Here is a 25,836-nt window from a genome sequence, read left to right as displayed (position 1 = left end):
ACCCCACTGCTCCCTTCATCACCAAGGTCCTAGAGGAGGCTACACACTCAGTTTGCTCCCCTGAGTGTGGGGACTAGGGAGAGGCTAGGGGTACTTGAGGGCGGCGCTGGTGAGTCAGTGAACCTGGGGATGCTCTGTGATTTAGAGCAGAGAAGAATGAAAGGGCTAAAATGACAGACTGGGTCATTGGATGTGAATCTGCTGGAGAAGTCCTTGGGAGAGAGAGCGAGGACTGAAAGCCTGGATTGACTAGAAGTGCAACCCTGTGTATCCACATTCTCCACACTCCACCTCTGAGGTAAGAAGGAATCAGGCCACCCAGGTTCCGAGAACTGAAGCCTTGCTTGAGGCTTCAGGTGACAGAATCGAAAAGATGCTTGAAATGGGGCCAGGGGTATTGCAGAGACAGAGAGTCTTGAAAGTCATGACTGAATAAAAGCACAAAATCTCTGTGTGAAACCAGAGCCCCCACACACTCACACCTGAGGGCCAGAGTGGACGCTGACAGGAGGACACGGAGAGGAAGGCCGAGGCCTAAACTGCTGCTGCGAGCTGCCAGCCCTGTGGGCTGTCTGTGTCCCCTAAGCAGGGCCAGATCACAGGCAACCATGGAGATTAATGCATTCGTAGTTGACAACACGCCCACAGAACAGTATTTGTCCCTATCAAAGCCGAACGAATAAGCTCGCCTCCCGTCCCTCACACACCCTCATTCACATCCAGGCCCTCATTCGTAAAACCAGGCCCTCCTTCACCCACACAGCCCTCCATTCACCAAGCACACAAGTTCTCTCAGTCATCACCTCCATTCATGCGACGCCCCCTCTCTCATACACAAAGGCACATTCAGTCAGACACGCCTGCTTTTTCACACACACACACCTCTCCACTCACACTCCACACCCCTCTGATCACAGGTCTTCTTCATTCACAGTAAACACTCACCACGCACAAACACTCATCCGCATATTGGCTCACACAGGTCTCAAGACAAAAGAGGACTCGGGTTCTACAACCCCAGTTGTGACTACATTGGGTAGATACATTTTCCCATTCAACTCTCAATACCAACCATTTGCATGGCAACTAAAAGTCCCTTTCCTTCAATGAGTGGCCTGTTTGTGTTAGTCTTTGACAAGAATGTACATGGCTTTTTGATCCTTTTTTTTTTTTTTTAATTCCCAATAGTCCAGGCTCAGTGGGTACATTAAATCCTGAGAGTTATAATTAAGAAGTGTCCCCTGGGCTGGATTCCCCAGAAATGGACTTGAAACAAGGATTTGAGCGTAAGTGGCTTATTCAGCCCATGATGGCAGGGCACTCGGAAAAAAGGAAAATGGGGAGGAGGTGAGATGAGGAGCCGGGACAGGTTGTATAAGAAGCAGGTTACTGAGAAGGGCCGCCAGGGCTCATTCTCACTGGGGACCTGAAGGAGACTGTGCAGAACGTGTTTGGAGTCATCCCACCCAACCAGTGAGGAAGTTGAGGGGTTTATCCTTCATCCCCGCTGCTGGCCTTGGTTGGGGGGCTGCTCTCCAGGGCATGAATTTGCCCCAGCCTGCCTGGCCTGCCCCAGATGGGAGTGAGCACACTTCTGCAGTAAGAGGGCATGAACAGAGTGTCAAAGGTGCCAGGGTGTATGCTGGAGCACTCATCCATCCATTCATTTGGTCATTCATTCATTCCTTCTCCCTTCAAATGTCCCCGGTGCCTGCTCAGTGCTAGGTACTGGCCTTGCTACTGGGGATTCAGAACTAAACAAAATACAGTCCCTGCCAAGAAGAGGTTCCCAGGTGAATGGGGTAGAAGACAGGGAAACACGTAATTACACTGCAATACAATGAAAGCTACCGGGGATGCTTTAACACGGAGGCAGAGTGCTGTCACCCAGAACAGAGAGGAAGCAGTTCTGAGCTTAATAACTTACTTACCGTAACAACTGCTTACCTTGCACAATAGAAGTTTACACAGACTCTAAATGGGCTCAATCTGCCCTCGGATGTTTTAGATTCCATTTCCCCTTTTCTTTCCTGTTACCTCTGCTGTCTAAGACCACTCTTTCCAGTTTATGAAGCAGTCCCGGGATTCAGGATGTGGTTTCTGTCTCTGTGGCTTTGCCCGGGGACAGCACAGGGAATGTTTTTGCCCATCCTGTGTGGGTGTCTTTCTGCAGCCATGGAACTTGGACCTTCCAAGGGCAGAGGGATCCCTTGGGAATTTGGCTTTTTCTGCCTCTCTCTCTCTCTGTCTCTCTCTCTCCTTCTCTCTCTTCAAACTAGAAGCTGTAATCAAAATTGAAGCTGCCTGATGTCAAAGACTGGGCTTCCCAGGTGGCGCCAGTGGTAAAGAACCTGCCTGCCATTGCAAGAGACATAAGAGACGCAGGTTCGATCCCTGGGTCGGGAAGATCCTCTGGAGAAGGTCATGGCAACCCACTTCAGTATTCTTGCCTGGAGAATCCCAAGGACAGAAAAGCCTGGTAGGCTATAGTCCATGGGGTCGCAGAGTCAGACATGACTGAAGCAACTTAGCATGAGGTCAAAGACTATGCCTCCCTGATCAGACTGAGATCATTGAAGTCAGGAGCTATCTCCTCTCCAACACTTTCATTGAACTTGCACCCTCCCTTCTTTCTCAAGGTTCTAGAAGGATTCCTATACACGTCAGCATCAGAGAGGGGAATGGGGAATACCAGTTCTCTGATACTAACTCATTTTTCTTACCCTTAGAAGAAGCCCCAAACTGTTACTTCTGGAGGGCCTGGAAGGTGGTGGGCCTGGAGCAAGGGCAGGGCTTGAAGCGTCCAACTGGAACCACACCCCAGGCTAGGGGCAGGGTCCCACCTGGCAACTCCTAGACCAGAGAAGCAGTGTCTTCTGGAAGCCCATGTCTGGAAATCAAGTTTCCTTTTCTAGTCCCCTGGCTCCAGAGTCGGTCCCTTCAGAGCTCGTCTTGAGTGGTGTGATTTATGGGGAGCAGCCAGCTCTCTGCGAGGGCAAAGCGCAGGCGGCTGCCTCTCCTAGCAGATTCAAACCCCTCCCACTCTTATTAATTCACACTTTCCCATCAGCCTGGAGCACCCTGGAGGGGCCATTTCTTTTTACCTGAAGCAGAGACAGGCATCTTACTTGATTTACAGGCTCCAGGGGCGAGTGGCTCCTCGGCTGGTTGCTAAGGTATCTTTTAAATGGAAATCAGGGTGGAGAGATATCACATATATCGTGCCAGCCATCTGCTAAATGTTGCCTCTTCTGTCTGGAACAGCTTGAGGTGGTTCTGACGGGGAAGCAAGGCCCAGGGGCTGGGGAAGTGGGGGAGGGAAGTCTGTGGTCTCCACATCAAGTGAAGGAAGGCGAACTTTCATTTTATGCCACCTTGTCTGCCGTGTCCCTTAGCTTTTCCCTTTCTGTCCTCATCTTTCTTTTTTCCCTTTTGTTTTAAATGTAAAATCCCATCTGGAGATTCTGTACAAACCACCAGCCTTGTTCCACAACTCTAAATTCATTGCCAGTATATTTAATTGTGTGCATGCATTGTGTGTGTGTGTGTGTGTGTGTACATGAGTGACTCACTACCGATGGGCCTGACAGGTGGGTCTTCCTGAGCCAATGAAGCCTCAGCTTCTGAGAACACCAGCATTCCTTCTAGGCTCCTCCCCAAGCAGGAAACACAAGTGCCCAAATTTAGCTGAACAGCTGGGCCGTCCCAGGTTACTAAGCAATCTCGTAGTAGAGGCAGCCAGTTTCTATGTACACCAGGCACGTGGAAGCCTCTGGAGTGTCTCTTCTCTATCAGGTTCTTCTCTCTCCTCTTCTACTATTAGAATGGCCCGAAGCTAGACTCTCCTGAGTTCAAATTCTGATTCTTCTTGCGGGAGCTGGGAGAGTTTGGGCAGGTCCAAATCTCTTTGAACCTTCCTGGTGGTTAAAATAGGGGTAGCAATACTCAGGTCGTCAGGTATGGTAGGGCAAGTTACTCACTGGACAAATCTGTTCAGCTAAGGAGCCAGTCCAAATGCCCAGTGGGGACTGCTGCTGCTGCTGCTAAGTCACTTCAGTCGTGTCCGACTCTGTGCAACCCCATAGATGGCAGCCCACCAGCCTCCCCCGTCCCTGGGATTCTCCAGGCAAGAACACTGGAGTGGGTTGCCATTTCCTTCTCCAATGCATGAAAATTAGAAGTGAAAGTGAAGTCGCTCAGTTGTGTCCGACTCTTAGTGACCCCATGGACTGCAGCCCACCAGGCTCCTCCGCCCATGGAATTTTCCAGGCAAGAGTACAGGAGTGGGTCGCCATTGCCTTCTCCGCCAGTGGGGACACCTCTTTCTAATTACACAAGAGCACCGTTGGGCCAGCCTAAGCACTCACCTTGCAGAGTTGTGAAAACCAAGTGCAGAACCTAGGGAAGGAGACAGGAGACACCGTTCCTACCCTGGGTAAACTCCTAGAGATGTGCTGATTTTCTCAGACACTGTAGGTCCAAAGAAGACTGTTTCTCTTCCTCTTCAGTTCATCGCCTCTGTTTCTCTGGCAACTTTCCCCACTCGCCCCTCCCTTCCCCCAGTCCTGGCTCATAGACATTCTGAGCAGACAAGGTCTGGCTCCCTTGCAGATGGATTCTTCCCATGAAGGCTGATTCTGACATTTGATACCAGCATCCATTTCACAGCCTCCTTCAGATCCCCACGCACCTCTCTCAGTTTTGCCCACAAATAATCCTATGGCCCCTCCTGCCTGCTTTCATCAGCTTCTTTGTTCCTGATCCCAGCCTTCTACTCCTAATCTCCACCCCTCCGTGGTCCCCTCCACCACCTACACCATTCCGAGATGCTAAGAGGGACCTGGGTTGCTCCTTCTAGCATTTGCTAAAATCCCTTCTCAAAAGAGAGAGCCCTCTGCCCCCTAGGGTGTGCACTAATTGCCTGTTATTCACCCTGTTCCTCTCACCTCCCTCCCAACTTGGGGTTTAAGCTGCTTTTTGTTGGCTATGAGAGTAATATATTAAGTGACAGTTCTCAGAATACAATTTTAATTAAGATTCAATAGTCACTTCTCTGTCAGTAATCTTCCATGCTGATTTCTTAAAATATATTTACCCAGCTCTATTATGTCATTGATTTGAATTCATTAGACGTTTGTTAATCCTCAACAAACTTTTTTTTTTAAAACAACTGTGTTTTGTTTAGCATAATTTTCAAGGACGAAACTGTTTTAAACCATGGGCTCCGTGCATCCCAAAGTGTCCAGATCTTTCCTGCTTGCTGATGCCTTGTCACTCTCTCCCAGAGGGCAGCCAATGGAGGCGCGACTGAAAGGCACAAGGATGCCGTGGCACAGGGCGGTCAGTCCACGTGACCCTGATGTTGCCATACTGGTCAGCCTTCCAGGACACAGGGCAGGGTTGGAGAGGGTGGAGAGAGGATCTGGAGGGGCAGTGGAAGATACCCCCACAGGCCACCGACAGCCTCGGCCCTGAACTCGCGTGTACCTGACAATGATTATTACTGTTTGCTATGTGTGCTATGACGGGGAGACGTTGGGAAGCGCTGCTGAGCCTCCAAAAATGCAGGGTTGATGGTTGCCAGAGGGGAAGGATGGGAGGAAGGGATAGTTAGGGAGTTGGGGATGGACATGTACACACTGCTATATTGCAAATGGATAACCAACAGGGTCCCCCTGTATAGCACAGGGAATTCTGCTCAATGTTATGTGGTAGCCTGGATGGGAGGGGAGTTTGGGGGAGAAGGGATACATGTATATGTATGACTGAGTCCCTTTGCCATCCACCTGAAACTATCACAACACTGTTAATCAGCTACACTCCCAATACAAAATAAAAAATTTAAAAGAAAAAGACAATGCAGTGTGACAAGAGCTCATAAGGAGGATGCCTTTCTCAAACCCTGTCCCCTTCCTCCATAAACATACACATGCACATACATACATGCACGCAGGCATGCAGCCACCTCCAGTTTAACTATCGAGGGACCTCCTGGGTGTGACTGTTGCTGTCCCTGTGTCCCCCGTGAGTATAGGGGATACCTCTCACCTCTCCTTGAGCAGATGCAGTGGCCAGAGGCATATTCTATGACCGCAGTGAGCCAACCTGGAGAGCATAGCAGATGACTGGCAGAAGATGCTTCTGAAGCTTCTGTGTGACCAGGCCACCCAACAAAGATGGTTTTCTCAGCTGATTAGCCAAGTGAGTGTTGGCTCTGGCCAATGTTGATACAGAACTCAGAACTCAGTGACAATGCCAGAAATTCACTGGGTTCAGTACCATAGTTCATTCACTCATTCATTCATTCCATACTGATTGGGAAACTTACTATTAGGTGGGTGTGGTATTGGTGCTAAGATACAGTGACAGGTGGACATGATAGATACATTCCCTGCCTCATGGAGTTTCCGGTCTAGGAAGGCAGACATGTAAGTGATTAAGGAACTATGTAAGTATGGTGAGTGATACATAAGACAAGTATAGGGTTGTTGTCGTTCAGTCGCTCAGTCATGTCTCTTTGTGACCCTTTGTGACCCCCTGGACTGCAGCACGCCAGGCTTCCCTGTCCTTTACCATCTCCTGGAGCTTGCTCAAACTCAAGTCCATCGAGTTGGTGATGCCATCCAACCATCTCATCCTCTGTGGTCCCCTTCTCCTCCTGCCTTCAATCTTTCCCAGCATCAGGGTCTGTTCTAATGAGTCGGCTCTTCACATCAGGTGGCCAAAGTGTTGGTGCTTCAGCTTCAGCATCAGTCCTTCCAATGAATACTCAGGATTGATCTCCTTTAGGATGGACTGGTGGCTCTCTTTGCAGTCCAAGGGACTCTCAAAAATCTTCTCCAACACCACAATTCAAAAGCATCAATTCTTGGCACTCAGCCTTCCTTATGGTCCAACTGTCACATTCATACATGAGTACTGGAAAAACCATAGCTTTGACTAGATGGAACTTTGTTGGCAAAGTAATGTCTGGGCTTTTTAATGTGCTGTCTAGGTTTTTTGACTATAGGGTACTAAGGGGCAAATAGCAGAAGGGTCTGTTTTGGTCTAGATTTTGGAGAGGCTTCCTGGAGCAGGTGATGTTTAAGCTGGGCCTAGAGGTGGACTAGGAGTTTGGTTAGCCAGGAGTGGAGGTGGGAGAGAAGCCAGGAAGAGACCAGAGCAAGGAGGAAGTCCCAGAGGAAGAGCAGATTGGCATTTATAAGTGAAAGAGGTGGAATGTAGTTGGAGCAAGAAGAACAAAGGGAGAGAGAGTTGGGAGAAGTAAAGTGAAAAAATGGGCAGAACCAGCTCTTGCAAAGACTTGTTCTTATGCCAAAAAGATAAGAAGAAGGTCAATGTAGATGGAGAAGATTCCTGTTTGTGTTATTAGGACTAAGTTAAGTGTGAACCTAGAAGGTCAGACATATTTGCATGTTGAGGAAGTGGCAGGCAGACACCTCTAGGGTGGATGTGGCTGGGTGGTACCAGGGTCAGGGCAGGCTGGTACCCTTCATGGAAGAGGTCAGCGAGAGCAGGGACTGGAAAGGTGGGCAGTTGCTCACGGGACTTCAGAGCAGAGTTGCATGGAATTAGGTATGTTGACAAAGACTTTTAATGAGGGTGACCATAATGAAGATGAAAAGGAGAGATATCCTGTGGAACAGAGGTAAGCAAACTTTTTCTATAAATGGCAAGACAATAAATATTTTAGGCTTTGCTGGCCCCGTTCTATCTGTTGCAACTACTTACTCCCACCATTGTAGCATGAAAAAAAAAGCCATAGACAATATGCAGATATGTGCAAGGCTGTGTTCTAATAAAACTTTATTGACAACAACAGGTGGCAGGCTATATTTGGCCCTTGGAATACACTTAGCTAACCCCTGCTCTAATGGTCCTGTCCAGTGTGGAAGCCCATAGCCACATAAGGCTATTGAGCACTTGAAATGTTCTGTAAGTGTTAAATACTCTTAGATTTTGAAGACTTAGTACAAATAAAAAAGATTGCTACACACCTCATTCATAATTGTTTGTATTGATTACACATTGAAATAATATTTTAGATACAGTAGGCTAAATTAAATACCTGATCAAAACTGATTTCACTTGTTTCTTTTCACATTTTTAATAGGGGTGTATAATTTAAATGTAATTTAATATGTATGTAATTTAAAATTACATTTATGGCTCACAGTACATTTCTATTAGACAGTGTTATTCAGGAATAATCCTACAGATGAAATGTAGAGTAAGTTTCTAGCCCTAAAGGATCTCAGGTGGGAGATTTACCTTTAAGGAGATACAATGATGGAATTCAAATCTTCACAGTAAAGTAATATTCAATTTGAATAGGTTTTTTTATTTACAAAGCATTTTTTTAAGAAAACCATAAATATTTACTGAGATGTAAAAAAAAAGTCTTGCTATATAAGAGATGTCTCATATTTCATAGAAGATAGACTGATAAATATGTTAATTATTCTAAATTAATTTAGAATGGGTTTTTAAATTTACTATATATCTTGTTTTTTTTGTATCAGCTAGTTGTCTGCATCTGCGCTCCTCAAACAGAGCAATGGAGCTCTGCTTTCTCAAGATATTAATAGTTGTTATGCAAAAAAGGAGTATATTTAACTAAAAAAAGAAGCCACACGGCATTAAACATTAATCCAAATTTCTTTACTGCCACAGAATTTCTCAACCCTTCGGAACTTGCTAGTGTGTAGAGAGCTTTCGCAAGAGAGGGTGTACTTCCCAATTCACTGGCCTTAGGCGTCTTCCTTGTAGAACCCAATTCACACTCCTAGAAGGCAAATTGAGAAGTGCTAGTCTGTGTGATGCAACAAAACCAGTGTGCGCGATTTTCCAAAAGTCCAGCTCAGTGGATGTTTTTAGCACCACGTAAATAGAGCCACACTGCGTGCAACATGGAATAGTGAGAAACCTATAATATTCTAAGGTTCAAGGACCTGAACCAAAGCCCATCCCTTCCTTCCCTGGTTAGCCATTCTTGCAAAAGCACATTCTATGTGCCAGGCGGCGCTTTAGGCCTTTTATTCGGTGGTGAATTAAAAACAAGTCCCAACTGTTTGGAGCTTTGTTGTCATTTAAGAAGACAAACGGTAACAAGACACATAGACGAAATATACAGTAAGGTAGATAGTGATTGATTCCAAGGAGAAAGCAGAGCAAGGAAGAGGGATGTGCACAGAGGGTAAGGCCTCGGTGAGAAAGTGACTTTTTCATAAGGACCTGAAGGAGGTTCTTAGGCTCCTTAGATGGACAAGTCCTCATCTATATACACTGGTAAGTCCTTCCCTGTGAAGGGTGCTCCCAAAGCCCAGATGAGGTGATGTGTACGAAGATCTGGGCAGGGGACCAGTACGTACTGAGCGCTCAGAAGAAGTCTATGCCTTGGTTTCCCATCCCATCCCCTTCTTCACTCCCCTAAGCTCCCAGAGACTTACCCATTCTGTGGATTCTCCATGATAAAGAATTTATCCAAAGCCAGTTCCCCGTTTACCCTGGCGACTCCCAGGGATAGCTTGTCCACCTTCTTGTTCTTAGGGAATGCCGGTCCAATCTGATTTCACAGTGAGTCTAATCCAGTTAAGAAGGCAAAACCACTTCAAAAGGCTGCTATAATGTACGTTTCAAATCCAAAGATTACTAGACAAACCACTGGTATGGAATTATCCATCCATCCATGCATCCAACAAGTATTGAGCACCTACTGTGTTTCAAGCACTGTGCTAGATGAACTGTTGTTATTTAGTCACCAAGTTGTGCCCGACTCTTTGTGACCCCCAAGGACTGTAGCCCGCCAGGCTCCCCTGTCCATGGGATTTCCCTGGGCAAGAATACTGGAGTGGGCTGTCATTTCCTTCTCAAGGGGATCTTCCCAACCCAGGGATTGAACCTGTGTCTCCTGCATTGGCAGGCAGATTCTTTACCACTGAGCCACCTGGGAAGTGATTAGAGCAATGAACAGAACAGACAAAAGGGCCTGCCCTCCTGGAACTGATATTCTAGTTGGGGAGATAGAAAATATTCCATAAACATAATTAATAAGAAAATCAAGTAAGCTGTTCCAAGGCGATAAGAGCTAAGGAGAAAGGAAACATTAGAACTGTTATCAGCAGGATTGCTAGAAGAGATCACTCCTGCATGAGCTGATGCCATTCTCCACTGCTCCCTAGGGCAGCCGGTAGGTGTGAGAGTGGGCGCTGCAGGTGAGGGCGTTAGGAAGTCGCCTCCCAATCCTGACCTTGTGTCCCTCCCTTCCAGGCACCACGGCCTGAGTGACCAGACCATGGAGACCCTGCTTGGCGGCCTGCTGGCATTTGGCATGGCGTTTGCTGTGGTCGACGCCTGTCCCAAGTACTGCGTCTGTCAGAACCTGTCTGAGTCACTGGGGACCCTGTGCCCCTCCAAGGGGCTGCTCTTCGTGCCGCCAGACATTGATCGGCGGACAGTGGAGCTGCGTCTGGGTGGCAATTTCATCATCCACATTGGCCGCCAGGACTTCGCCAACATGACGGGGCTGGTGGACCTGACCCTGTCCAGGAACACCATCAGTCACATCCAGCCCTTCTCCTTCCTGGACCTGGAGAGCCTGCGCTCCCTGCACCTCGACAGCAACCGGCTGCCCAGCCTCGGGGAGGACACGCTGCGCGGCCTGGTCAACCTGCAGCATCTCATCGTGAACAACAACCAGCTGGGCGGCATCGCAGAGGAGGCCTTTGAGGACTTCCTGCTGACCCTGGAGGACTTGGACCTCTCCTACAACAACCTCCACGGGCTGCCCTGGGGCTCTGTGCGGCGCATGATCAACCTGCACCAGCTGAGCCTCGACCACAACCTGCTGGACCACATCGCCGAGGGCACCTTCACCGACCTGCAGAAACTGGCCCGCCTGGACCTCACCTCCAACCGGCTGCAGAAGCTGCCCCCGGACCCCATCTTCGCCCGCTCCCAGGCCTCGGCTCTGACCGCCACGCCCTTCGCCCCACCCCTGTCCTTTAGTTTCGGGGGCAACCCGCTGCACTGTAACTGTGAGCTTCTCTGGCTCCGCAGGCTGGAGCGGGACGACGACCTGGAGACGTGCGGCTCCCCGGGGGGCCTCAAGGGCCGCTACTTCTGGCACGTGCGCGAGGAGGAGTTTGTGTGCGAACCGCCGCTCATCACCCAGCACACGCACAAGCTGCTTGTCCTGGAGGGCCAGGCGGCCACGCTCAAATGCAAGGCCATCGGGGACCCCAGCCCCCTCATCCACTGGGTGGCCCCCGATGACCGCCTGGTGGGGAATTCCTCCAGGACCGCCGTGTATGACAATGGCACCCTGGACATCCTCATCACCACGTCTCAGGACAGCGGCGCCTTCACCTGCATCGCTGCCAACGCCGCCGGGGAGGCCACGGCCACGGTGGAGGTCTCCATCGTCCAGCTGCCGCACCTCAGCAACAGCACCAGCCGGGCGGCACCCCCCAAGTCCCGGCTCTCGGACATCACCGGCTCCAGCAAGACCAGCCGCGGAGGTGGAGGAAGTGGGGGCGGGGAGCCTCCCAAAAGCCCCCCGGAACGGGCTGTGCTGGTGTCTGACGTGACCACCACCTCGGCCCTGGTCAAGTGGTCGGTCAGCAAGTCTGCCCCGCGGGTGAAAATGTACCAGCTGCAGTACAATTGCTCCGACGATGAGGTACTGATTTACAGGTGAGCCGAGGCTGCTGCAATGCAGGGAGGTGTCCAGATGGGCCTGGAGGAAGTTATGGGGTGGGTTTAGAGCTGTTCCTACCGATGCCGCCCCCCACTCCCACCCCCCAGAGGTGTTTGTGCGATTCCAGGGACACACTGTGCCATTTGTGCAGGTGAGGGGAAATAGAATGAACATTATGTACAAGTTTCAGGAGAGGGTGCCCTACATGTGCAGCCTGAAGAGATGTGTGTGTGGGAGGATGGTGCCTCCCAGAGGTCTGGCAGTGGTAGGTGGTCTCAATGACTATGAGCTCCGAGTTTTCTTCTTCTTTTTTTTTTTTAAATTAATTAATTTATTTTAATTGGAGGATAATTATTTTACAATATTGTGATGGTTTTTGTCATACATCAACCAACATGAATCAGCCACATTTGAGCCTTAGATGGAGGACACACAATAACAATAAGGAGATCTCTTGGCCAGAGGATCTGACTCCTCCAACGAAGGATGAATCTGGCCTTCACCTAGATTCATAGGCAGTCATGGCTAAGGTCAGGAAGTGTAGAATTCAGATCATCACTCTGCCATTTGCTAATCATTTAATTGTCTTGCCCTGCCTCAGTTTTCCTCATCTGTAAAATGGGGATAATCCATGCCTGACTTAGTCTGCAGGTGAAAGTGAAACTCTTAGTTGCTCAGTTGTGTCCAGGTCTTCACAACCCCATGGACTGTAGCCACCAGACTCCTCTCTCCTTGGAATTCTCCAAGAATACTGGAGTGGATAGCCATTCCCTTCTCCAGGGGATCTTTCCAACCAAGGGATCAAACCTGAGTCTTCTGAGCTGCAGGCAGATTGTTTACGGTGTGACCCACCAGGGAAGCCCACACTGGCTGAAAGAAGAAACAGGCAGAGATAACTGAAACTCAGCATCCTGCCTCAGACCCAGCTAGATCAAAGGGCCCACAAGCATTCTGCACTCAGTTTCTTTGCTTCCCTAAGTTTTCTTTTCTTCTGGGTTTGGCTTCACCGTCACATACCTCTTTCCTCTGGGCAGCCCTAGAAGAAGAGCCTCCCTGTCCCAGTTGTTCCACCAAAGTCCTGGATGAGCTCTGATTAACCAGAGCAGGTCATGTGAGCCAGTGAGTATTAGGTCATCCTGCCCAGCTGTCCTGACCTCTCCAGGTGTCAGTCTTTTCATCTGTAAAATGGAGACAATAGTGTTGACTTTGTCGATCTGCTGTGAGGATCAAAGGGTCATTTCTTAGGCTAGTAGAAGGGAGGTGAAGACTCAAAAGCTGCAACAGAACTGCTTAAGTTGTTCAGAAGGAAGGCTCCATCAAATAATGGATCCAAGCTAAAGGGTCAGGGTCTGACCACAGGTGTGTTTCCTTTGCAGCCAGATTCCTGCTTGTGTTAAACATGACAGATGTGGCTTAGAGTCTTACAGTTCAAGGAATGTATGGTTTCTTTTGAAATCCTGTGTGTTTTATCTTATGCATTCAAAATGATTATTCTGAGAAGGGATCCCATAGACTTTACCAGACAGCTGAAGGGTCCATGGTGCAAGAGAGCTCAAGAACCTTGATCCATTGATGAGGTTTCTTCCAGCTCTGATTTTCTCACTTGATGAATAGGTCTCTGGATGGGAAGGTGTGGACAAAGAAAGGCATTTATTCACCAAATGAGATGGAGGGTAGGAGCCCCATGGACATTGGTGGAGCCAAGGAACTTCCCTTATCTTGCGTCACATATGTGGCTTGTCTAGGGGGCAGTTTCCTTCTCAGCATGTAAAGAAAATAGCAGTAGAACTTAACTGAAGTATATGCATTCACATATATATATATATATGAAATTAAATAATACATATTGTTATATATGTGACATACATGTAAAATTAAACAATATACATATGTATTTTTCTGATTACAACAGTTATAGTCTTTGTAGAAAATCTGGAACATTGACAAAATGATAAAGAAATAGAGGAAAATTGCCTGTAATCCCACCACTCATAGTTAACCAGAGCATTTGATCTCTAAGTTTTATTTCAGTTTAAAACAATACTCATGATTAATCTAATGTGTCCTTTTGATTCTTAATTCTTTCCACTCAACATTGTACCTTGCTTATATCTCACGATATTAAAATATTTTTCATTTGGCTATAACATAATTTATTTAATCAATCTTTTATTTTTCAACATTTAGGCTGTTTCCATTTTTCAGTATTAAAAGCAAAAAAGTAGTAAAGCAGCAATGGATATATCTTTTTACATAAATATAGTTATGCAAAACTTCAGTGATTTCCTTAGCCTATTTTCCTAGGGGTTGAGTTACTGGTTTCATAGGTAAATAATGATCTTTATAGATTGCATATAAACACTTAGTTATCCTCTCACCAGTGAGAGGTACCCATTTTGACCACACCCTTGCCAATTATAGATATATAATTACTTTCATTTTTGCCAATCTCATAGGTGAAAAATGGAACTTGTTTTAATTTGCATTTCTTTGATAGTGTGTAAGGTTGACCTTTTGAAAATAAGTATATTTCTTCACTTGTGAATTTATTATATGGTTTTGACTTTGATATAAACTGTAAAGGAGAAAAGCTCCCAGCTCTGAGGCCTACACAGGCATAGGATGAAAGGAAATGCAGTTTGCAAGGGAAGAGACGCTGGCATCAAGGTGGCAGAAAGCCAAGACTGCCAAAATGGAGCCCCTCCCTGGGGCATCTCAGAAATCCTGGGAGGACCCCCCAGAGGGGTCGGAGTTATGCTTCTGAAGTCACTCAAAGCTGAATTCAAACCACTTTTATTTGGTGATTGAGATCTTGGAGACACTAGGTTTATAAACAGAAATACAGGCAGACTTTGAAGATATTTTGGATTGGGTTCCAGACCATGGCAATAAAGCGAATATTGCAATAAAGCAAGCCACATCAATTTTTTGCTTTCCCAGTGCATATAAAAGTTATGCTGATACTATACTGTAGTCTGTTAAATGTGCAATAATATTATGTCTAAAAAAACAATGTACATACTTTAATTAAAAAATACCTTAATGCTAAAAAATACCAACCATCATCTGAGCCTTCAGAGAATCATAGAAGTAACACCAAAGATCACTGGTCACGGACACCATAACAAGTATAATAATAATGAAAAAAATTTGAAATTGTGAGAGAATTACCAAAGTGTGACACAGAGACATGAAGTGAGAAAATGCTGTTAGAAAAACATCACCTATAGACTTCTTCAATGCAGCATTGCCTCAAATCTTCAATTTGTAAAAAATACAGCATTTGCCAAGTGTAATAAGCAAAGTGCAATAAAGAAAAGTAAATGGAAGCATCAGGAAGCTTAGGGGAAAAATGCAGATAACAGTGCTGACTTCCCCTTATTGAGGTCTTGAAGATTAGAAGAGAAACATCATGGAAAGCTTTCTGAATCGTGCAGGCATGTAGTAAGTGTTCAGGCATATAAGTGATTATTGTTGTTGTTATTAGCAATTGGGGTAGGAGTAACAGTAATGGTGAGAGTGAGATCATTATCTTGTCTGCCTTCCTGGGGGGCAAAGGGAAGAGGAAGGTTAGATACACAGCTCAATCTTTAAGAAGCCGGATTTCCAAAATTTAAAGGAAAAGGACAGTGTGAGTCTGTAGCTAGTTAATAGTAACGGCAATCACTAGACAACATTTTTACCAGCTTACTGTGGGTTTTACATGTAGCTTTCCAAGGAGTAAGCATCTCATTTCATTCTCCTGGACATATCAGGAAGTATAAAAGACCAAGAGAATTAAACTCTCCCAAGGTCACTCCCCTGGCTTCAGTTCCGAAATTCAGCCACCGTGGCCATTCTACCTTCGTCCTTACGGTGCAACTGGCTGTTAAGACAAATAGGAGACTCCAAGGAAGAGCAGTAGGTTTTTAGAAAGTGAACTGTCCCCACGGGAAAGAAGAGACACCAACCGGGCTGCACATTGGCTCTGTGATATGCTCAGCCTACAACAGCGACGTGTTCACACGAGGGGCAGAAAGGTTTCTACCCGAAGATGAATATGACAGCACTCAAAAAACTATGATCATGGCATCCAGTCCCATCACTTCATGGCAAATAGATGGGGAAAAAGTGGAAACAGTGACAGATTTTATTTTCTTAGACTCCAGAATCACTGTGGATGGTGACTGCAGCCATGAATTTAAAAGACACTTGCTCCTTGGAAGAAAAGCTATGACAAACCTAGACAGCATGTTAAAAAGCAGAGACATCACTTCGCTGACAAAGGTCCGTGTAGTCAAAGCTATGGTTTTTCCAGTAATCATGTATGGATGTAAGAATTGGACCATAAAGAAGGCTGAGCACCAAAGAATTGAAGCTTTCAAACTGTGGTGCTAAAGAAGACTCCTGAGAGTCCCTTGGACAGCAAGGAGATCAAACTAGTAATTCTAAAGGAAATCAACCCTGAATGTTCATTGGAAGGACTGATGCTGAAGCTGAAATTCCAATACTTTGGCCACCTAATGGGAAGAGCTGACTCATTGAAAAAGACCCTGATGCTGGGTAAGGTTGAAAGCAGGGGGAGAAGGGGACGACAGAGGATGAAATGGTTCAGTGGAATCACTGACTCAATGGACATGAGTTTGAGGAAACTTTGGGAGATGGTAAAGGACAGGAAAGCCTGGCATTCTGCAGTCCATGGGGTCGCAAAGAGTTGGACAGGACTGAGCAACTAAACAACAGCAATATACGATACAGAGATGCTCACGGCAGGGCTTTTAATCCATGTTTGTCGCTGGAAGGACAAACCTCCTGGCTGAGAAGGAAGCTGCAGGAAGACTAGACAAGAGCAGCAGGCAAAGCCACAGTTTCCAAATTGCCTCCCTTTCCCCGGCAAGAATGGCCACAGCAATAATGTTACAAATTTGCATTGAGAGCTTGTTTGAACCAGGCACTATTCTGAGGACTTTATACACATGAACTCAACAGTTTTCCCAAAACCCTGGCGTTTGAGAACTACCGTTATTCCACTTCCCATATAAGAAACTGGCTCAAGGTTTCAGAGATAGAACTTGAATCCAGGCCACGTGGAAAGGGCAAGACTAATACTCAGGGAGGGACCCGAGGCCAACAGAGACACGTCATACCGCCCTGCATTTGTTCTGGTCCCCAAGCCCCAAGGGGCACGTCCGAGGACTAGAGGATACAAGCCAAGGTTCCAAGCCCACGGGAGTGAGCTTGAGACAGCACGGACAGAAAGAGGAGTGCCCAAGATGGGAAAAGTGCAGATACTCTGCTTTTGAAGACTAGATTCTATAAAGCATAGGATGCTAGGCTGGGCGTGGACAGTCCAAATTCCAGAAAGGATTGCTCAACAGATGTCTGTAAGCCCTTGGAAAAGAATGCCGATTGCCAGAACCCCATAAGGACTCCCAAGGGGCCAAATCATGCCCAGGTATTGAGTTGTCTTCAGGGGACACTGTGACCCAGTTCTTTTCTTTTTCATGTTTTAATTGAAGTATAGTTGATGTACATAATTTACAGATGTACAGCATAGTGATTCACAGTTTTTAAAGGTTATATTCCATTTATAGTTCCTGCAAAATACTGGCTATATTCCCTGTGTTGTACAATGCATCGTTGTTGCTTATTTATTTTAAATGTTCATAGTTTCAGTTCAGTTCAGTTCAGTCGCTCAGTTGTATCGGACTCTTTGCGACCCCATGAATCGCAGCACACCAGGCCTCCCTGTCCATCACAAACTCCCGGAGTTCACCCAGACTCACGTCCATCGAGTCAGTGGTGCCATCCAGCCATCTCATCCTCTGTCGTCCCCTTCTCCTCCTGCCCCCAATCCCTCCCAGCATCAGAGTCTTTGCCAATGAGTCAACGCTTCGCATGAGGTGGCCAAAGTACTGGAGTTTCAGCTTTAGCATCATTCCTTCCAAAGAAATCCCAGGGCTGATCTCCTTCAGAATGGACTGGTTGGATCTCCTTGCAGTCCAAGGGACTCTCAAGAATCTTCTCCAACACCACAGTTCAAAAGCATCAATTCTTTGGTGCTCAGCCTTCTTCACAGACCAACTCTCACATCCATACGTGATCACAGGAAAAGCCATAGCCTTGACTAGACGGACCTTTGTTGGCAAAGTAATGTCTCTGCTATCTAGGTTGGTCATAACTTTCCTTCCAAGGAGTAAGCATCTTTTAATTTCATGGCTGCAGTTAATAGTTTAAATTATTCTTAATCTTTAAATCTTTAATCTTCTTAATCCCCTATCCCAATCTTGCCCCTCCGCCCGACTGGTATAACCGCTAGTTTGTTCTCTATATCCGTGAGTCTTTCTTTTGTTATATTCACTATTTTGTGACCCAGTAGTTCTTTTCATCTGCCTCCCTCATCATTCACAAGGACAGCCCTTCACAGTGACATCCCTCCTGACACGAGATTCTCTCCATGAGACGCGTTCATCCCACGCGTCTCCATGGGGGAGGTGGACCAGAACCTCTGGGGTGGTAGATGCTGTTGGAAAGCATCCTAGCGGGTTTCCAGTGGCTGTGACTCAGCGCCGTAAACAGAGTGCATCACAACTGTCAAAGACAGTGGACAAAAACCCCACCCTGAGTTTGGGCCAAAACGGAGATGCGTAAACTGTGAAATGAGCTTGTAACTGGTCAACCAGATTATTTTTTAGTTCCTTTTTTCCCAAAAATTTAGTTTTAATTGGAGAATAATCGCTTTACAATGTTGTGTCAGTTTCTGCCACGCGACAGTGTGAGTCGCCTGTAAGTATACATATGTTCCCTCCCTCGTGAGCCTCCCTCCCACCCCACCCCCATTGATACAATACACACTACCGTGTGTAAATAGGCAGCTAGTGGGAAGCTCCAGAGAGCTCAGCCCGGTACCCTGGGGCCAGATTGCTTAACAAATTGCTGTGCACATGGGAGAAAGCCTCTGGCTTGTACCTCCACACCTGCCCCATTCTGTGCTGCTCAGAATATTTTCTTATTGACATGGATAATGACACAGAAAATGCTTATTCTTTTTGGTTCAAAAACTCAGCTGCCATAGTTTAAGATGAAGAGAATCTGGCTTGATGGGAGTTTTGTGTGGCATCAGCTCAGAGTTTTAGCTGATCTCAAGGATGTTGTGGCTGAAAAGTGATGGAGCTGCCAAAAGACTCCTGTAATTGGGGGCTGTGTTAACAGAAGTCAAGTGCTGAGATCATGGGAGGTTGCAGTTTTAACCACTGAGTCATTTTGAGCTGGTCAGAGCAGAGCTGTAACACATTTACTATAGGAAGACACAGTCTTCAGAGATTATCTTCGCCAGTGGCAATATATCCAGAGATCCACTGATGAGAATGGGATTCTAGAATCTTGTGAGATGGACGGAGGTTGGTGATGACAGGATTTGGGAAAGAAGTCATATATCCTTTAATTTATTCACAGAACGTACGAGTAGAAGAGAACACACACACACTCTAAAGCAGGCATCAGCCCATTACAACAAAAAAATTCCAATAGCAGCACCTGTACATACCTCTCTCGTTGCTCTCCGTCTGGCTGCAGAAGGACTTGGCTTGTATCTTTCTTCTTCTCTAACATGTGCCACTCATGCATACTCATCTTCGTATCCCCCGCTCCTAGCGAGACCTGGCCCACGAAGGCTAGTGGGTCAATATCTGGTGAACTGAACAGAATGGAAGTGAACATCAGGGCTGCCCGACAGCAGACAAAACAAGGGCTGCCACAGGGTAGCAAGCTGCCTGTACCAGGATGATTCAAGCTGATTCCACACCAGGGATGCCCAGTGGGCAGCCTGACTGTAACGTTTGACTTAAACAATCCCACCCTGATGGTCTGTGACTCTGTTTAAGGCTTATTATCCCATGATCAAGACAATATGCTTACCAGTTGCCAGTTGGGGCCACATGGCGTTTTGCCTCCCAGGGTTAGGGTGCCCTGTCTCATAGGGGTTTGAGCCCAGGGCCTGAGGTCACAGACAGGGACCTTGGTGAAGGCTTAATTGTCCAACCAGATTGGACATGTCATTGACAGGTCACCATTGACTGACACCATGGTCCTGCAGAAACCCTGGGAGCTGGGAGCTGTGTGTGAACCATCAGGTTCCAGTCTATATACCTTGGCTTCTCTGGAACCTAGCAGTAAAGAATCTGCTTGCAATTCAGGAGAGGCGGGTTTGATCCCTGGGTCAGGAAGATGCCCTGGAAAAGGAAATGGCAACCTACTCCACTTGATTTGCCTGGGAAATCCAATGGACAGAGAATCCTGGTGGGCTATTGTCCATGGGGTTGAAAAAGAGTCAGATACGGTTAGTGACTGAACAACGACAAACAACAATCTGCATACCAGGAAGGGGAAGCAGAGGCCTGGATAATCCCAAACCATGGATAAATCAGGATTTGAATTTGGCTATGAAATAGTGTCTTGCCTTTTTTTTATTATTATCAGATGATTAGCTCTCTAATTATCTAAGGGTTTTTGCTGACCTCCCAAGGCATTCGCCTTCCCTAAGTACCCATGACTGAGCCCTGGAGGCAGCTCTGGGTCATACTAGACACAGACAGTCCACAAGTGGGACCATGTGACTGGGGAAAACTGACTCCTGCATCTGTCAGCCCCAGGGCCTGCCCTTTCAGGAAGTGACTATCATTCATGGGAGCAGTGTCAGAAGTAGGGGAGTCAATGAGGGGAAGAAAGGTGGGAGAGGTGAGTCAGAAAGAAGGGGCCTCCCCTCCCCAAGGAGAGAGCAACAGCGCATCCCAGCTGTGCCTCATCCCTGGTATGACATGGTAAGTTAAGTGTCCCGCATGTCATTATCAGCCCAAGTGACACTCACAAACACTTGTCTCTAAGAGTCATCAAGAACATCTGTCACCAGGCGTGATGTTAGAACAGTCCCCGGGAGGGCCAGGGGAACAGCCAGCTTACTTCTAAAGCACAGCATGAAATTAGCCAGGATGCAGCCTTATCTTCGAGAAGCTTAGAGATGTCATCATCTCCATGTAGCAAAAGTGAGGGCTTATGAGGCAAGAGACCCTGAAGGTGGTGGAAGATAGTAGCCATTCTATGACCCGCTGCAACTTTATCTTGAACCCCCTTCCTGTACCATATTCCTCCATGACATAATCTCCACCTTGAAGGAGGCTGGACCACCTTATTGAGTTTTGCAAGGCTAGAGTGGGGCATTTTTTAATTATTATTATTCCTGTTGGTCTGTCTCTCATCTAGGGAAAAAATAAGGAGGCAGATTCAATCTGCCTACTCCATCATTTTGAATCAATACCCCAGTGGAGATTGCCCCTGCCCTCTGCCCCATGAAAATGCAGCTAATTGGAACTCCACAATAGGGTAGAGGGAAATTTACTAATGAACCTATGATCCTGTGGATATGGGGAGAAACTTCTGGGGAGGATGCTCCCTAAAGTGTTAGTCACTCAGTTGTGTCCAACTTTTTGTGACCCCATGGTCTATAGCCCACCAGGTGTCTCTGTCCGTGGAATTCTCTAGGTAAGGATACTGGAGTGGATAGTCATTCCCTTCTCTAGGGAATCTTCCCAACCCAGGGACTGAACCCAGTCTCCTGCATTGCAGGCAGATTCTTTACCATCTGAGCCACCAAGGAAGCCAGGGAGGGCTATACTAGATATAAGAGCTCCCATCTATGCAGGGGAAGGGTTCTTTGATTCAGCTGCTTCCACAGACATCGCAGCTTCTACTGAAAGGTTGGATTGGACCCCACTGTCAGGGAAAAAATGTGTAAAGGAGAAAGTTGGGGTGACTGGGGTAGAAAGATTCCCGGGAACTCCCTGGTTAGAGCCAAAATCAGCCTGCCTTGGATATATTTTTTTACACTGTCTGACTATTGAAATCCGACATCAACAAGCAGGGATGGCCAAAACAAATATTATACCCATTTTAAAGCTCATGAAACTGAGTCTTTAATGAATTGAGGAGATTTCCCAAGGTTCCACAAAGCAAAGACTAGAAATATCGTACCCACATCCAATGCCAGGTACATGCTGTGTGAAACTTCTCACTAATATCCCAAGGAGTTTTCCTTAAGGCTGGAGACTTGGGCTGAGGGACACCAACTGTGAATTCTTTTTCTCAGAAGGATGGGGTAATTCACTGGGAGGCTGCTGAGATTTTCTCTTCCAGTTTTAGTTGCTTTCCTCACATTTCTAAGGCCTAGCCATAGCAATTAGGATGAACAGAAAACTCAACCAAAGGAGATTTAAATTCATATGGGTTTATGTCTCTTGTGTAAAAGAAGTCAGTGGAAGGGAGTTTAGTCTGGGTTTCTGGGCAGCCTGGCCACCAAGGACCCAGCTCCTACCTTTCCGCTCAGCCATCCTCAGCACACAGATTCTGTCCTTAAGGTTTCCTCATGGTGAGAAATGGCTGCTGGCATGCTAGCTATCACATCTCCTTTCTATACAGTGGGAAAGATGAAAAGCAGAAGGATAAGAGGGCAAAGGAGAGGAGGTTCTCCCTCCAGTAACTTCTGCTTCTATCTCTTTTGGCCATATCTGTCTGCAAGGGAGGCTGAGAAATGTAGTTTTTTAAAGCTAGGCCAAATGCACTGCCAGTCATATAGCACTTCTAGAACCTGAGTTTGCACCCCAACTCTACCATTTACTAGTCCTGGGACCATGGGCAAATCACTACGCCACTCTCATATTAATACCAATAGTGGCATGAACTGAATGAGATCACATATTTGGAAGCGCATTTACATGGTCAACTATGAAGTATCAGAAACATGTCAGTACTTACTGTTATTAGGAGCCTGACAACTTTCCCTCCTTGGGCCCCTCTTCTTGTCCTTGTTCTCCAGGCTTCTTCTTGTGGCTCCATTCTTCAAAACTTACTCCAAGAGAGCTGTAAACTGGGAAAACAATCTGATAACGTTTCAAGAGATCAAAGTGTAAGACATAATCCCTTTCAGAAATCTTTGTAGTTCAATTGGAAACTCTGAAAGACCCAAAAGAGTGAATCTCTAAGGGTGTAATTTCAAAGCCCAGAGCAGGTTTCAGCATAGGAGAGACATTTTTCAGGGGTGCCTTCCAGGAGCATCTCAAATCACATCACTACTTTCTCATCCTGCCCCTCTTGCTCCACACAAGATGAACACCACTCAGATGCAAAACCTTCAGGGCATCAGTTCAGAGGTGACTAAATTCTCTACGTGTCATTCCCTCTATTCTCCAAAGTTCTGTCTGAAGACATCTCTGAAGAGAGAAAAATTAGCAGGAGTAAAATTATTACGGTGTGTATCCAGCCTGCTTTTCTTTTGGAATGTGGCTTTTTTCCCTTGTAGTGAAGGGAGAACCAGAGAGCCAGCTCCGTTCAGCCTCATAACAGCTCCAGGAGAGCCGGAAGTCAGGCAGGTGGGAAACCCAGGCATTCTGACACCGAACCTGGGGTTTCCCACCACCCTAGTGTTCCCCAAGCCTGGCTGTGCGTTGGAATCTATGGGGAGCTGCATTCTGTCTCCAGGAGATCCCAAGCCAGCTTCAGGTGGGGCCCAAGCATCCGTGTTTTTAAAACTCCCCCAGTGACTCTGATGTGTGTTCCACATCAGGCCCTTGTGCCTGGGGAATGGGCATTGCTGGGAGGCAAGCTGCTATAAATCCCACAGGTGGGGCTTTGGTATCTGAACTTCTGGTGAGAGAAGTCAGCAGACCGGGGTTCCCACCCCGGCTCTCCCATGCCCTTGTCATCTCACCTCTCTTAGACTTTGTTTCATCTATAACACTGAAATACAAACTCTTTCAAATGGGATCATCTCCAAGGAGATAAAGTATGTGAAACATTCAGGAAACAACAGCACCTTGTGCATTTTAGTTGCTGGAGTCATTTTTCTTGCCCTTCGGCTGAGGCTGAGTGATGAATACCAGGAGGCTAGAATCATGGACTACAGACATGGGCTCTCATCTCCCCTCCCTGTCCTTCTCTGAGCCTCAGGCTTCTCATCTGTAAAATGGGGATGCTAGTGACTCCCAAAGGTGTTGTGAAATGGGAAGAGATGTAAGGCGTGAAGAAGAGCAGCTTCAGATAGTGCGAAGTGCTTCTTATCACCAAGATCTGACTATAGCCGTTTGACCAAACTGAGGATTTGTTTCTGTCATGTAATGGAATTCCAGAGGGCTGGTGCTCAGGACTGGCATGGGAGTTCCATGGACCTCAGGGACTGAGGCTCCTTCTCAAGTTGCACAACCTTTAACATGTGGCTCTCTGCCTCTGGGCTCGCTGACCCTTCCCCCCAGGACTTCCTCCTGCGTGCCCAGCCCACAGAGAGGGCAGCTGAAGTGGAGGAGAGCTGATGTCCCCAGAAGCAGCCCCAGTCTATGCTGGGGAGGATTAACACCCCAGCTTCCTCCCCTAGTGGGGGAAGAAAGACAACTGAGGCGTATTCTATGCAGTCCCTAGAGGGTCCCGATACGACTGAACCCAGATTGCTCACGATGGTAACTTGCTTAGCAACACACCCTGTATGGACCTTCTTCCCCAAAAGAAGAGAGTCCTGGGCCCAAATAAACTATTGGCACTCAAATCTTTGTCTTAGAGTCTGCTCCCGGGAAAGCCAGATGAAGGAAGACAGGCACCAACCATTTAGATGAGTCAGCCCCTTTATTTACTTAGTTTTTGAAAGTCTTTATTGAATTTGTTACAACACTGCTTCTGTTTTATGTTAGTTTTTTTGGCGGGCGGGGGGGGGGGAGGTTGGGGCTGGGAGGCATGTAGGATCTTAGCTCTGCAACCAGGGATTGAACCCACAAGCCCTGCATTAGAAGGTGAAGTCTTAACCATCTAACTGCCAGAGAAGTCCCTGAGTCAGCCCACTGAAAGAATCCCCCAGGAATCCCACCCCATGACTCCCACTTCTATCCGTTGTATTTCCTCAGTCTGCATCAGAGGCTGAGAAAGTTGGCTGTTTGTTCAGGCATGTTGCTTTCCCAAATAAAGTCAGGGATCTGCTGAGGAATCAGGGGAGGAGGATGGCTGTCCGGCCGGTGTGCAGCCCCAGAGAGCTCTATGCATGAAAGCATCAGTGTCGTTCACATTTCTTGGCACCCACCTGCCCACACCACCCCAGGAGCCAGCAGCCTGCATGTGTAGCTGAATCCAGCCTGGGGAAGGGAGATGATCTGGGCTGCTTTTGAGCACTCTTTTCTCATCTCTAGAGACACTGAGACAGAGAAAGAAGCCGAGGGGGATGTCTGAATCTTTGCCAATTAGACCTATGGTCTGGCAAGTGCCTGTGTGATGAGAGTGGGCACCCTGTGGGTGACAGAAGGGCTCCAGACGTAAAGTCAAATTAACGCCCATCATCTTCAGAGCCTCAGAGGTGGTGGGGGGTGGTGAGCGAGCAGGATCACACAGAACCACAGACTGTGATGTGCCAGCCCAGGGTGAGAGCGGGGCCATGGAGACGTGCAACGCGGATGAATAAGCTCATTAACTATTTACAAAGGAGAGCTATTTCTAGCGGGGGTGGGCTCCAGAGATGGCCTCCCGCTTGTGCTGTGGCTGCAGTGCTGATGCTGTGGGGGGAGAAGTATGGGTCCAGATGTGGGAGCTCAACTTCCACTGCCTTGTCAAGAAGGTACCTGTTCAGAAATTAAACGTCACACGGAACTATTAAACACTTAACCTTCTAACCAGATAATTCATTAGTGATGATACTAAGTTAGGGGGCTGTTCAATTTAGTAATTGACCACCTAAAAGGTGAAAATGTAAATGAATTGCTTGGTGAAGTTGATCTACTTGAGCTTTTTCATGAGCTAATGGAAGTGCATTCACAAGCCTGGGTGGGGAGGGGTGTATTCTGTGGCTGGGTGGGCAGAGCTTCTGGAATTAGGTGGAGTGGGCTATAAGCTGTGTCCTGGGGAGTAGGTGGGATTTGGAAGGAAGAGCGGAGGAGTTAGCTGTTTTAGGTGGAAGCAATAAGAAAGAGGCCAAGGCAGGAATGATCAGGCCCGGTCAAGGACCCCTGAAAACCCTGGTGTATTAGTCAGTGCTGCCACAATAGTAATGCTGCATGACAAACAAGTCCAAAATCTCAGTAGCTTACAGCTTCTTGAATCTTATTCCTTGTGGGTGTGCAAGTTGGTTGGAATTCACT

General features: G+C 47.2%; 1 protein-coding gene and 1 long non-coding RNA gene across 2 annotated transcripts in view; one reads left to right on the top strand and one right to left on the bottom strand.

Moving 5' to 3' along the window:
* The window catches only part of LRFN2 (leucine rich repeat and fibronectin type III domain containing 2), a 201,181-nt gene that overhangs the window by 148,550 nt on the left and 26,795 nt on the right, over positions 1-25,836 (top strand). Inside the window, exon 2 of the mRNA XM_061398095.1 lies at positions 10,270-11,694. Within this exon, the coding sequence (XP_061254079.1) occupies positions 10,295-11,694 (1,400 nt within the window). The 5' untranslated portion in view covers positions 10,270-10,294. The remainder of the gene's footprint in view (positions 1-10,269; positions 11,695-25,836) is intronic.
* Positions 8,587-10,960, bottom strand: LOC133236224 (uncharacterized). The gene is made up of 3 exons (XR_009732793.1): positions 10,880-10,960; positions 9,450-9,582; positions 8,587-8,785 (listed from the first exon to the last, which is right to left on the bottom strand). It is a non-coding gene; the product is annotated as an uncharacterized LOC133236224 (long non-coding RNA).

The sequence above is a fragment of the Bos javanicus genome, chromosome 23 (assembly GCF_032452875.1).
Source record: "Bos javanicus breed banteng chromosome 23, ARS-OSU_banteng_1.0, whole genome shotgun sequence".
In the NCBI taxonomy this organism is placed as follows: domain Eukaryota; kingdom Metazoa; phylum Chordata; class Mammalia; order Artiodactyla; family Bovidae; genus Bos; species Bos javanicus.
Note: the sequence above shows the minus strand (reverse complement) of the source record. Positions and strands in the feature narration are given on the sequence as shown.